General features: G+C 42.9%; 1 protein-coding gene across 1 annotated transcript in view; it reads right to left on the bottom strand.

Moving 5' to 3' along the window:
- The window catches only part of SPTLC3 (serine palmitoyltransferase long chain base subunit 3), a 143,058-nt gene that overhangs the window by 117,010 nt on the left and 13,401 nt on the right, over positions 1-12,647 (bottom strand). The window contains exon 2 of the mRNA XM_069547112.1: positions 1,917-2,099. Coding sequence (XP_069403213.1) covers positions 1,917-2,099 — 183 coding nt within the window. The remainder of the gene's footprint in view (positions 1-1,916; positions 2,100-12,647) is intronic.

The raw sequence follows: 12,647 nt of genomic DNA, 5'->3' as shown, positions 1-12,647 counted from the left end.
ACTGAACACCAAGCCCAGGTTAAATGCTTCTATTCTTTGCCTCCCTGATGTCATCTGCTAACCTCAATGGTACCTCTTATCAAATTCCACTGCAATTGCTTCTTTTGTGGTTAGCTCTCCAAAACCATTATCTGCCTTAGTTATTCTTATGTTTCCAGACTGTTGTACAGTGCCTGGCACAAAATACAAACTCCAAATGAATCTGACTTGCTTGCAGCTCTCTTAGAGAGTGTCTTCCTTTGTACCTTGCTCAATAGGCAAATACCTGCTCACCACTAAGTCCCAGCATAATGCCTTCCTAAATTCCTAAGAGAAGCGCAGGACACAGATCCCTGTTTCCCATATCAACTTCCTCCCCATCATCGCTTTTTATCGTTTGTTTTGCTCATGAGTCTTTTTTTGCATACCAGACTTCAAATTCTCTGCTGGAAGGACCTATATTTTCTTCTCTATTAGTCCCCATTACTCGGTATAGGGGCTTCCCAGGTGGCACTAGTGGTAAAGAACTCGCCTGCCAATGCAGGAGGCATGAGATGTGGGTTCGATTCCTGGGTCAGGAAGATTCCCTGGAGGAAGACATGGCAACCCACTCCAGTATTCTTGCCTGGAGAACCCCATGGACAGAGGAGCCTGGCCAGCAACAGTCCATGGGGTTGCACAGAGTCCGACGCGACTGAAGCAACATAGTTCACATGCAGTTGCTGTAGAACATACGACTTAGTCCTTGCTAATGTAAGAGAGAGTTCAACAGTCAAACTGGGCCTGATTTCCCCCTGAAGGTAGGCTTAACTTAATTCCAATTTGGTAATTCCAAAATAAGTGTTCTACATGACCTGTTCATGGTTATGTTTCTATAATAAGAGCTTAGCTTACTGTGGGTACTGGTCAGTAAGTTATAGGATTTGAGATTCTCCTATTACATGTGTCAATGATGCTATACTTAGATATGTTCAAGGCTCCATCATGTGGAATAATCTGTGGCCACAACTGTATATTTTAAAGCAAGTTTTAGGGAAAAAGAGATTCATGGCATCATATATCCTTTGAACCAATTTTGGAAAACATGGTAAAAGGACACAGGCTCTTCACAGATTTCTGAATAGTTTCCAAGTTGTCCTGTTAGCTTTATGTGAAAAGGAGATGCTGTAGACATTTATACATTCGCCATTGAAAGTATCCAGATCAGTGGTCTACACTGAGGGTGATATTCCACTTGGTGAGGCATTTGGCAATGTCTGGAGATATTTTTGATTGTCACAAGGATGTGGGAGAGTTCTAACTACATCTTGCAGGTCAAGGTCAGGGATGCTGTTAAAAATCCTGCAATGCCTCCCACATCAAAGGATTATCCATCTCGAAACGTCAATAGTGCCAAAGTTGAGAAACTCTGATCTAAGTGAAACCCTGACCACATGTCACTCAAACACACTTTCCTAGTCCAGAATAGAATATAAATAATACTCAGCTTACAACTAGAAGACCAGAATACAGTCCCACTCATGCCCTCACTTTCTGATTTTGATTTTTCACCTTTAAAATGCTCTTTTGAAATCTATCTCATGGGATTGTTTTAAAAATTATATTTATGATAATGTACATGGAAACCCTTAGTTTAGCCTGCTGCTGCTGCTGCTGCTGCTGCTGCTGCTAAGTCGCTTCAGTTGTGTCCGACTCTGTGCGACCCCATAGACGGCAGCCTGGCAACTAGTAATTGCTCAATAAATATTGTAAAGAAAACAAGTCCATGAATACATGGATAACTTTGGGGGGTTTACGGGGTTCAGGGGAATAGCATTTGCCTTGAGTAGTTGCTGAGCATATCACTCTTTTCAGGATCTGTACATGCATTACCACTTGGGAGCATACTTCAGGGAAGAATTGGCATTGACAAAGACTCAGGAGCTGCTCGTGCATACCTTTTGCTCTTCTCTCTCCACGGCTGCATTGCATTTTTCTATTCCTGAGTTCCTCAGAAAGTCCCTGAGATAGCCAAACAGTGTTCCAATTCCATATCCCAAGTAAGTGAAAACCATAACATGAAGAGGTGCTTCCTCAAAGGATTCCACAAATGGCTTGTAAAAATTTGAATTTCCGTTTTGCTGAAAAGACAAACAGAAATGGAAAATTAGCCACTCTTCCGTTACAATGAACTATGACACTGAAAATTTTGGACTTTCAATCTTTTACATGTCAAAGAGCACATTTAAGATTATGAAAATACTTAGAGAAAATTGGAAGTTGATCACTGAAGAAGGTAATCAGCAATGTACGTTTTATTCCACAACTCTTAAAGAAATAATTGATTCAGGCAGAAATTATCAACAGATTCTAAATCCGTTAAGTGAAAAATGAATGAGGAATAGGGGTTTTGCAAGATACCAAAGTATCATTCTGTACTGCTGCTGCTACTGCTAAGTCGCTTCAGTCATGTCCGAATCTGTGCGGCCTCATAGACGGCAGCCCATCAGGGTCCCCCGTCCCTGGGATTCTCCAGGCAAGAACACTGGAGTGGGTTGCCCTTTCCTTCTCCAATGCATGAAAGTGAAAAGTGAAAGTGAAGTCGCTTGGTCGTGTCTGACTCTTAGCGACCCCATGGACTGCAGCCTACCAGGCTCCTCCGTCCATGGAATTTTCCAGGCAAGAGTACTGGAGTGGGGTGACTGGAAACCCCAATAGATCCTGAGCTACCTTTCCCAGAGTGCCTGGTCATTTGGGACTCGGCGACCCCCTGTGGGCTGTTTGTTTCCTGCGTTTCCTTCAGGTGATGGAAACAAGCATGTGAGCTGTGCGTGCTAAGTCGCTTCAGTCGTGTCCAGCTCTTTGTGACCGTATTAGCTGTAGCCTTCCAGGGACTGTAGGATTCTACAAGCAAGAATACTGGAGTGGGTTGCCATGCCCTCCTCCAGGGGATCCTTCCAACCCAGGGATAATACCTGCTTCTCTAATGTCTCCTTCATTGGCAGGCAGGTTCTTTACCACGATGGAAATGAGCAGGTCCCTTATTGGCTGCCTGTTTTTCACTGTTCTAGGCTAACATTGGGCTTTCCTGGGCTCAGGCAGTAAACCAATCTGTTTGCAATGCAGGAGACCGGGGTTCAGTCCCTGGCTTGGAAAGATCCCCAAGAGAAGAGAATGGTACCCTAATCCAGAATTCTTACCCAGAAAATTCCATGGGCAGAGGAGCCTGGTGGGCTGCAAAGAGTCAGACAGGACTGAGCAGAGTGCAGCACAACAGGCTACTATTAGAGAGGATAAGAAATAAAAAATATAGCCTCTTTTCCCCAGACTTGATGGCATAATGCGACAGGCGGAGGAGAGAAAGTATAATCATAACACTGAACAAAAAGAAATGTCATCAGAGTGACACAAATGGTGAGATTGTATCACATGGGGTGATCAGGAGTGGCTTCCAGAAAGGGACGTCTGAGGCCAGTCTTGGAGGGAGGCAGGGCCTGATGGCTGGGAGGGCTCAGGGGCAGGGAGACTGCCCTGCTTCGGATTCAGGCATTTCACTTGCTGACTGTAAGACTTGGTGCAAGTCGCTTAATTGTTCTTGCTCTCAAATGCCTTCAGTGTAAAATGGAGCTAGTAAGGTTTCTGTTGTTGTTCAGTAGCCAAGTCATGTCTGACTCTTCGTGACCCCATGAATGCACACCAGGTTTCCCTGTCTTTCACCGTCACCCGGAATTTGCCCAAGTTCATATCCCTTGTTTATTTTGAAAATTAAATTAGGTAATAAATGCAAAGGACCTGTCCCAGAGCAAACACTCGTAAAATGCTCCTGAAATCTTCTGAGTGCAATGATAAAGGAAACTGCTAGAATGAATGATGCTGCTTTTAGAGAAATATTTGGGAAAGAAGAGAAAGAATATGTATAGAGCCCTGGCCAGTACCTATACGTAGGGAGAAGCAAGAGACTGAGGACACATGAGGAGGCAGTAAATGTGAGAGGGGACAAAGAGGTGGGGGTTAGAGGCATGGTGGGGCGGGGCAGCGGGGGGGCATTGTCGAGATACTGAAGTTGAGAAAGACCATGATGCTTGGGTCATCTGGAATTGCAGCAACCATTTGTGGCCACAGGTGAAGACAGTTACGCACAAAAGATGGTAGAAAGAGGAAATGGAAAGACTTGATCCTTGATGACCAAGAGTTAACGGACCAAAGCAACCAATCCAGGGACCATCCAATTAGAGACTCTTCCCAACTCTAGACTCTCATTACGTGAGAATAACAACATCTTATTTTTAATCTCCTTCAATTTGAGTCTTCCAGTACTGGCAGCTGAGGATCCCAGTAGATCAGTTCTCCTCCCCAGTCAAGAGAGCAACAAGAACTGTAGACCAGGTGAGAGGCGGGTGGAGGTGGGAGGGACGGGTGTTCATCTAGTATTCACGATACATTCATCTCCGTTATTTCTCCTGAGCATCCACTCTGATTGGTTAATGAGTGCCCTGTTCTGACTGATGAGTATATATCCCTTACTGTGTGTGTATGCCGTATGTTGTGTTGTATAATAAACTTTCATTCATAGTGGCAGGTAAAACTCAGAGCAGCGCTTTCCTCAGTGGAATCCTCTATTTTTATTCTAAGACATTTGAGAATCTTATTGATTTCAAAGTTGCCATTTATTTCTCTTCTAAAATACTTTGGAATGCCAGTGAGATTTGGCTGAAATCTAACAGATTTGTAGGAATGATGCAGCTCCAAAGCTTATGAAAGTGGGGTGAAGCGAGAGAGATGAGAGTACCTAATTCTACCTTAGCTGGAAGGGTACTTCATATCTTAAAGTTGCTGGGGATTTTAAGAAACGAGTATTTTAATCACAGTCTGCTACAGATACAAACGTTTAGAAATGCTTTATCAAACTCCTATGTCTCAGTCTAGTCTAACTCGTATCATCTTGTCACAAACAGGTGAGCTGCTTTCATTTCACATTCTGATATCCTGATTTTTATGCCCTTCCAAACCTTCTCTCATGCTGACAGATTCCTGTAATTTTTTTGGTATTTACTCCTTTTTCGAATGTCCTCTGTTGCCCCCCTCCTTCAAGCCAGCGCTTTATACCTTTGCCTGCCTAATATCCACTGTTTAAGACCTAGTTCTGTCTTCACTTCCTAAAAAGATCCAGGCTGGGTGTTCTCACTGCATAATACCATTGTAATACTCATCACACTGTACTACAAAAATATTTTTAAAAGACAAGTTATTTAATAAAAGGACAGAAAATAAAGGATCACTTGCAAAAAATAATAGCTGTTATTATCTCTCACTTAGGCCTTTTGAATATTTCAAATATTTTCACACTAATGTCCATTGTAGGGGAGACTGGCTGTGAGCATCAAACCACTTCCCTCACCTCTTTCTCACAGCTGGGCTACAAGTCCCACGTCCGTTGCCGACAAGCGTGACTGTGCGACTGAGCTCTGGTCAGTGTGAAACTGGTAGGAATGAAACGTGCCATTTCTGGGCCTGACCTGTGGCTCTCTCCTGACCCGTCTTGTTCTCTCTTTGCCCTGTTGCCATCTGAATGCTGACGGCCGTGGTGACCTTGGAAGCCACCCAGTCTAGTCTGCAGAGCTTTGCTCAGCCTGGTGACCTGAGTGGCCACGTGGAGCACAGTCCTCACCGTTCGCCCCTCCAGATTCCTATAAGTGCCCATTGGACTTCATAGGAGTGAGAGATAAACTTATATCGGGTTATGCCATGAGACTGGGTGGTGCATTTTTTGAAGTATTTTAACAAATGTTTTCATTTTGGCTGTGCCAAGCCTTTGTTGCCATGTGGGCTTTCTCTGGTTGGGGTTAGCGGGTTACTCTCTAGCTGCGGCGTGTGGGCTTCACGCTGTGGCGGGCTGTCTTGTGGGCACAGGCCCTAGAGTGTACAGGCGTCAGTGGTAGCACCCCATGGGCTCAGTCATGGTGGTGAATGCGCTTAGTCGGTCCCGGGCATGTGGAGTCTTCCTGGACCAGGGATGGAACTGTGGCCCTCTCATCTGCAGGTGGATTCCTAACCACTGGACCACCAGGAAAGTCCAGTGGCTCATTTTTCAAATATTACCTTAATATTGTCAAAATACTATCTTGAAGAATAGATACTATAAGAATCATTTTAAAATTCTTTCATGTCTAAATCTTGCTTAGAAGGGTTTGGAAGAAGCCTGGGAACTAAGTTACTTCCCCAAGGAAAAGAATGCATCAGGACCTGTCTGCATTGGCCAATATTTTAATTTAAATCTGGGGAGTGTCACTTGGCGTGGCCACTGTGGAAATGGTATGAAGGTGCCTCAGAAAATTTTAAAACAGGACAACCGTATGATCAGCAGTTCCACTCCGGAGTAATTATCTGAAGAAAATCAAAACATTGCTTTGAAAAGATATATGTACCCCAACGTATGTATGTACAGTGTGTGTGTGTGTGTGTATGTGTGTGTGTGTGTTTTATATATATATATATATATATATATATATATATATATATATATATATAATGGAATAATACTCTGGTATTAAAAAATAATGAAATCTGCCATTTGCAACCACATGGGTAGACCTGGAGGGTATTATGCTTAGTAAAATAAGTCAGAGGAAAACAGCTACTGTAATTTCTCTTTTATATGTGGAATCTAAAAAACTGGAACAAATGAATATAAAGAGAAATAAACTCATAGATGCAGAGAACAAACTAGTGGTTACCAGCCGGGAGGGGCAAGATAGGGAAAGGTGATTAAGAGGCATAAACTACTATGTATAAAATAAATAATATACAAAGGTGTAATGTACAGCACAGGGAATGTAAAGAATATTCTATAATAACTTTAAATGTGGTATAATCTATTAAAGCATCAAGTCATTATGTCATACACCTGAAACTATATTGTAAATCAACTATAACTCAAAAAAAGATGGAATGAGATAATCAGTCAATCAAATCAATCAATCATTCTGGGCATGCTTATTCCAGAAAGCTGAGCCAAAGATTTAATTCTTGATATATCGAGCATCTCTGTGTGTGAGGTGGTGCATGACAGAAAAAAAATCACATTAAAAGATTGAGGCCTCAGTGGCCACAGAAGTCAGAAAGACAGACAGACAGATAATAAACATGGGAATTCTCGAAGGCACAATTTCTTTATGTATTAGCTACTCCTAACTTTCTTTGTCATGGTGCACAAGTTCAGTCGTCGAGAGGTCAAGTTGCTTTCCCCGCGTTTCGGCTTGCCCATCCGCCACCAGGGAAGTTAGGGAACAAGTCAGGGCAGCCCATGAAGAGTCCCAGACTTCCGCAGTTCCAGACTGGGAAGTGAAGGAGTCACCGAAAAGGTCGGATGGCTTGGAGGGGACTAAATGAAGTCTTTAGGAGCAAGCCACACGAAGATCTGCTGGAGGAGTGAATGAGACAGAGCCAAGACTGGGAAATGCTGAGGGAGGAGGTGAGGGTCTCTCAGGACAGGAGAATCAGCACAGGCACGTCGTGGTGGAAACGAGAGGAATGGGAACTTGCAAGGACCTCGTTTCCTGCCTGTTTGGAGATGAAATGTGTAGTGCCTGCTGGAACAAAATAGGGCTACACGGCAGGATGAGCCAGACCTTTCCCAGGATCCTGCTTGATTTGACAGCTGGGGTGGAGTCTCTAAAGTCAGGTGGACATAATTGAACATTGGAACAAAGCAGTCATCCTTCATCAGCCTGTAATGGCTGCAGTCTTCTAATCTTACCTACAGCCAGCTGGATCACTTGAGGAGCACAGCTTTTCTGAAGCTATCCTAATAAGCCAGAGAAAGCAATGCACATGTGTTTCAACATCACTGAGATTAACTACCACCTACTGTCTTCTAGTTAAGTTATAATTTCTCAGTCCAGGTGAGAGAGTGTTCATCCTTGAGGTGCTCAAAACTTAAACCTTTGAGACATGACAGATTGGAACATATTTCAGAAATAAATTGGCCATGAGGCTGGCTCTTTCTCCTTCCCAGATGGGCATGGGTAGCTGCCAACTCTCCTGAGAAGGCTGACTACCATGTTTATGCACTTATGCCTGGCAGTGGACGAGTCATTCAGGTAGTTTTATCTTATGACTTCCATCCTCCTGATGCTTATGGGCCAAGGGGGGGATAAAATATTCTTATCTACCTAATAGCAGCTGGATCACTTGAGGAACACAGAGCTTTTCTGTGCATGCAGAATACATCTCAGGACCAGAGAGTAAGAAGTCCTCAGTGACAACATCTAATCAAGTGTAAAGCAGTGAAAACAGCAAACCAGAAGTTTAATGGCTTGCTATATTTACACATTTGTTCATTTTTACCCTTCCTTTTTTTTTTAAACTTTCTGATTGAAATATAGGTTTTTTTTTTTTTCTGAATTAGGAACTCTTTCTTTATTGAAGTATAGTTGACTTACAATGTTGTATTAGTTTCAGGTGTACAGAAAAGTGGTTCAGTTACATATATACATGAATCTATTCTTTCAGGGAGAAGGCAATGGCACCCCACTCTAGTACTCTTGCCTGGAAAATCCCATGGACGGAGGAGCCTATAGGCTGCAGTCCATAGCGTCGCTATGAGTCAGACATGACTGAGCGACTTCACTTTCATTCATTGGAGAAGGAGATGGCAACCCACTCCAGTGTTCTTGCCTGGAGAATCCCAGGGATGGAGGAGCCTGGTGGGCTGCCATCTATGGGGTCGCACAGAGTCGGACACGACTGAAGTGACTTAGCAGCAGCATTCTCTTTCAGATTCTTTTCCATTATAGGTTATTATAAGGCATTGAGTAGTTTCTTGTGCTACACTGTAGGTCCTTGTTGTTTATCTATTTTCCATATAGGAGTATGTATGTACTAATTCCAAACTTCTAATTTATCCCCCCCCCCACTACATTTCCCCTCTGGTGATCATAGGTTTGTTTTTTATGTCTATGAGTCTATTTCTGTTTTGTAAATAAGTTCATTTGTATCATCATTTTTAGATTTCACATATAAGTGATATTATACGATATTTGTCTTTCTCTCACTTAGCCTCACTTAGTACGATCATATGTAGGCATATTTGTTCATTCATTTAGCCAACAAGCACATTTGTTGATTTGTTGTCCATGGCTTCCTTCTTGCCATAAAGCAGAGATGAGTAGTTGGGACAGGAACTGCGTGCCCCAAAGAGCTGAAAATATTATCTGGCCTATTTCAGAGAAGGTTTGCCAACCCCTGGTCTACAGGGAAATACAGATGCAAAACAATTACTTACAAAAAGGGAAATGATGAATAAGTTAGGGGGCTATGGGGTGGATAGGACAGGATCTGACCTTGTGAAAGAAAAGAGAAAGGTCTCCCTGAAGAAGACAATGCTTAAAACAAGATCTGCATGAAATTAAAAGATGTGTGCTACTTTGAAGAAAAGCTATGGCAAACCTAGACAGTGTATTACAAAGCAGAGATAACACTTCGATGACAAAGATCCATATCGTCAAACCCATGGTTTTTCTAGTAGCTATGTACAGATGTGAGATTTGGACCATAAAGAAGGCTGAACACCAAAGATCTGATGCTTTTGAATTGTGGTGCTGGAGGAGACTCTTGAGAGTCCCTTGGACAGCAAAGAGATCAAACTAGTCCATCCTAAAGGAAATCAACCCTGAATATTCATTGGAACAACTGATACGGAAGCTGAAACTCCAATATTTTGGCCACTTGATTAGAAGAGCCAACTCACGGGAAAAGACCCTGATGCTGGGCAAGACTGAGGGAAGGAGGTGAAAGGGGGTGACAGAGGGTGAGGTGGTTGGATGGCATCACTGGCTCAATGGACATGAGTTTGAGAAAATTCCAGGAGATAATGAAGGACAGGGAATCCTGGCGTGCTACAGTCCATGGGGTCACAAAGAATCAGACATGACTGAGTGACTGAACAAAAAGTCAGTAGGATTTAACAAGGTGCAGTGTTCCCAGCAGGAGGAAGAGCCTGGGAACTGTGGGGAGGGAAGGGGGTAGGGTAGTGGGCTGGCAGGGACTAGCGAGGGGCAGGTCAGTTCTAAAGGGGGAATGTCATCCACTTTGTCCATCATCAGTATTCCAGTGCCTAGAAGGTCATCTGATACGAAGTAGGTATCCAATAAATATTTGATGAATAAATGGATTAAACAGCTGCGGAGATTGTACAGAGCTTGTAAACCGAGTTTAGGATCACAGGTTTGATCCTAAGGGAAGCCATTGATGAGTTTTAAGCAAATGCTGGCTTAAAATCTGATCTGATATCTGTTTTCATAAGAGCCCCTGCAAAGCCATGTATGTGATTGGATCTTCAGGGAACCCCAACATTCAGTGATTCACAGTGATTCATGGTTGTGTGGTTGGTAATTCTGAGAAAGACAGCTTATGATAACACTTATATGGAGAATCTTTTCTAAAAAATCATACAAATGAACTTATTTATAAAACAGAGACTCACAGAGAACAGACATATGGCTAACAGGGGCTGTATGTGGGGGGAAGGATGGCAGGGAGGGATAGACTAGGAGTTTGGGATTGACTGTACACATTGCTATTTAAAATAGATAACCAGCAAGGACCTTTCTGTACTGCACAGGGAACTCTACTCAGTATTCTGTACTAATCTAAATGGGAAAAGAATTTGAAAAAATAGATACAGGTGTATATACGTATACACACACACACACATACAGCTGAATCATTTTGCTGGACACCTGAAACTAACACATTGTTAATCAACTACACTCCAATATAAGATTAAAAAGTCTTTCTTGTATCCACTGAGGAAGAATATTTGATGAAGCAAACTCATTCTGTTGATTCTGGAAGTTGGAACCTATGACCAAAGCTCAAAAGGAAAGTGTCTCCTAAGCTACCTGAGAGTGAATTCACACCAGAGACGAGCTTTGCCGCACAAGTGAGGTGTGCTGCAGCATTCCTTTCTCTGGCCAGGCAGCTGGTGACTCATAGGTGAGCTGAAACGAGGGTGGGGCTCCAGAGGCGCACAATATGTGGTTCTGAGTCACTTGGCTGAGCTCAGGGAACTGAACTTGAAGTATAAACAATGGCTTTTCTCTTTGAATCAAATGGAAACACTTTCTTCTTGGCCTTCGATTATGCTGAATTACCACCTCTGAACCCCAACCAAAACTTCTCATTCCCTGAAGGTGGACCAAACGGTGCCTGCCATTGAGTAATCTGAAGAAGCAGAAAGCCCCCCTACCAAGAAAGAAAGTTGCCCAGGATCTCACCAGTCTCCCTTTCCTGTGTGTTTATCAGGATTTGGCTCATGGTTTCACAGACCTATTCTCCTTACCTCCCTCTGCCCGTCACCCTATAAAATCCCTTACATTTTATGCACGTCTAGAACAGTCTAGGTTCAGTTAATCTATAACCTGGCTCATTCTCTGCTTGCCTTTGAAGATAGAATGTGTCCTTAAAGAGGTACTGCTTGAATGCATACAGTTTCTCTGGCTGAAATCTTCAGTTTTCATGGAAGGCAGTGTGCATTTGATTTTCCATGAAAACCTTTTGCTTCTTGGGAAAGTAGGCATAATGTCTCCAACCAACCAATTTCCCAAGAGTATGGCACCACAATGATTTGTTTCTTTGCTTTCAAGAAAACCTGATAACATCCATGGTCACACCTATAATTATCTGATTAACTTTTTTTTTTTAACAACAACAACAAAAAAATTAAAAGTAACTTCTCCCAGAGCAAGGCTAGTCTTGATTAGTTTTTACCTGTACTCCTGAATCAACCATTTAGAAGTTACAGGCATTTTTTTTTAACCATCATAATTTATGGGCCCTAAGTAATGGGCGGACACAAAGCATGAATCATCTTGATTGGTATAAAGATTGATATAACACTTTAAAAAAGTAAACTGATATTCACGACCTATTTATTTCAGCCACTGAGTCATTATCTCAGGCCACCCTGTGGAGAACTTTTGTATCTTCGCATATAGGCACCTGTTGCAGTGGGCTTGGGAAGAACTGATCAGTGAGAAGCATAGCCCAATGAATGAAATGCCAGCCCCTCTTGCGTAAACTTACAAACCAGTCCATCAAACCTTACATTGGTTGTGGGATTTTCCCAGATACCCTCGTTATTACATGGTTTGGCAAAAGACCTTCTTGTCAAGGGCTCCAACAGGGTTTGTTTTAGATTCTACACTTTGAGAAACAGTACTGTGTGGAAGTTCTAGAAACTGGCAGTGGACAGGCATCTGTCTTATCCCAGATTGGCTGTTTTGAGATATTGGGCAAGTGAGTCTCAGTTCTGTTCTTTATTGAGAAATATGCTGCTAATACCTATAAAATGAGATAAGATGCTTCTCTGAGGTCTGAGATCAATTCTGCTATGAATATTCTAGTGTTTGAGAATATCTGGAGCCTAGTTTCTTTCGGCGGAGAAGGTGATGGCAACCCACTCCAGTACTCTTGCCTGGAAAATCCCTTGGATGGAGGAGCCTGGTAGGCTGCAGTCCATGGGGTCGCTAAGAGTCGGACACGACAGCGATTTCACTTTATTTTTCACTTTCATGCGGTGGAGAAGGAAATGGCAACCCACTCCAGCGTTCTTGCCTGAAGAATCTCAGGGATGGAGGAGCCTGGTGGGCTGCCGTCTATGGGATTGCACAGAGTTGGACACGACTGAA

This window comes from Ovis canadensis, chromosome 13 (assembly GCF_042477335.2).
Source record: "Ovis canadensis isolate MfBH-ARS-UI-01 breed Bighorn chromosome 13, ARS-UI_OviCan_v2, whole genome shotgun sequence".
Lineage (NCBI taxonomy): Eukaryota > Metazoa > Chordata > Mammalia > Artiodactyla > Bovidae > Ovis > Ovis canadensis.
This window is presented reverse-complemented; position numbering and strand designations above follow the sequence as displayed.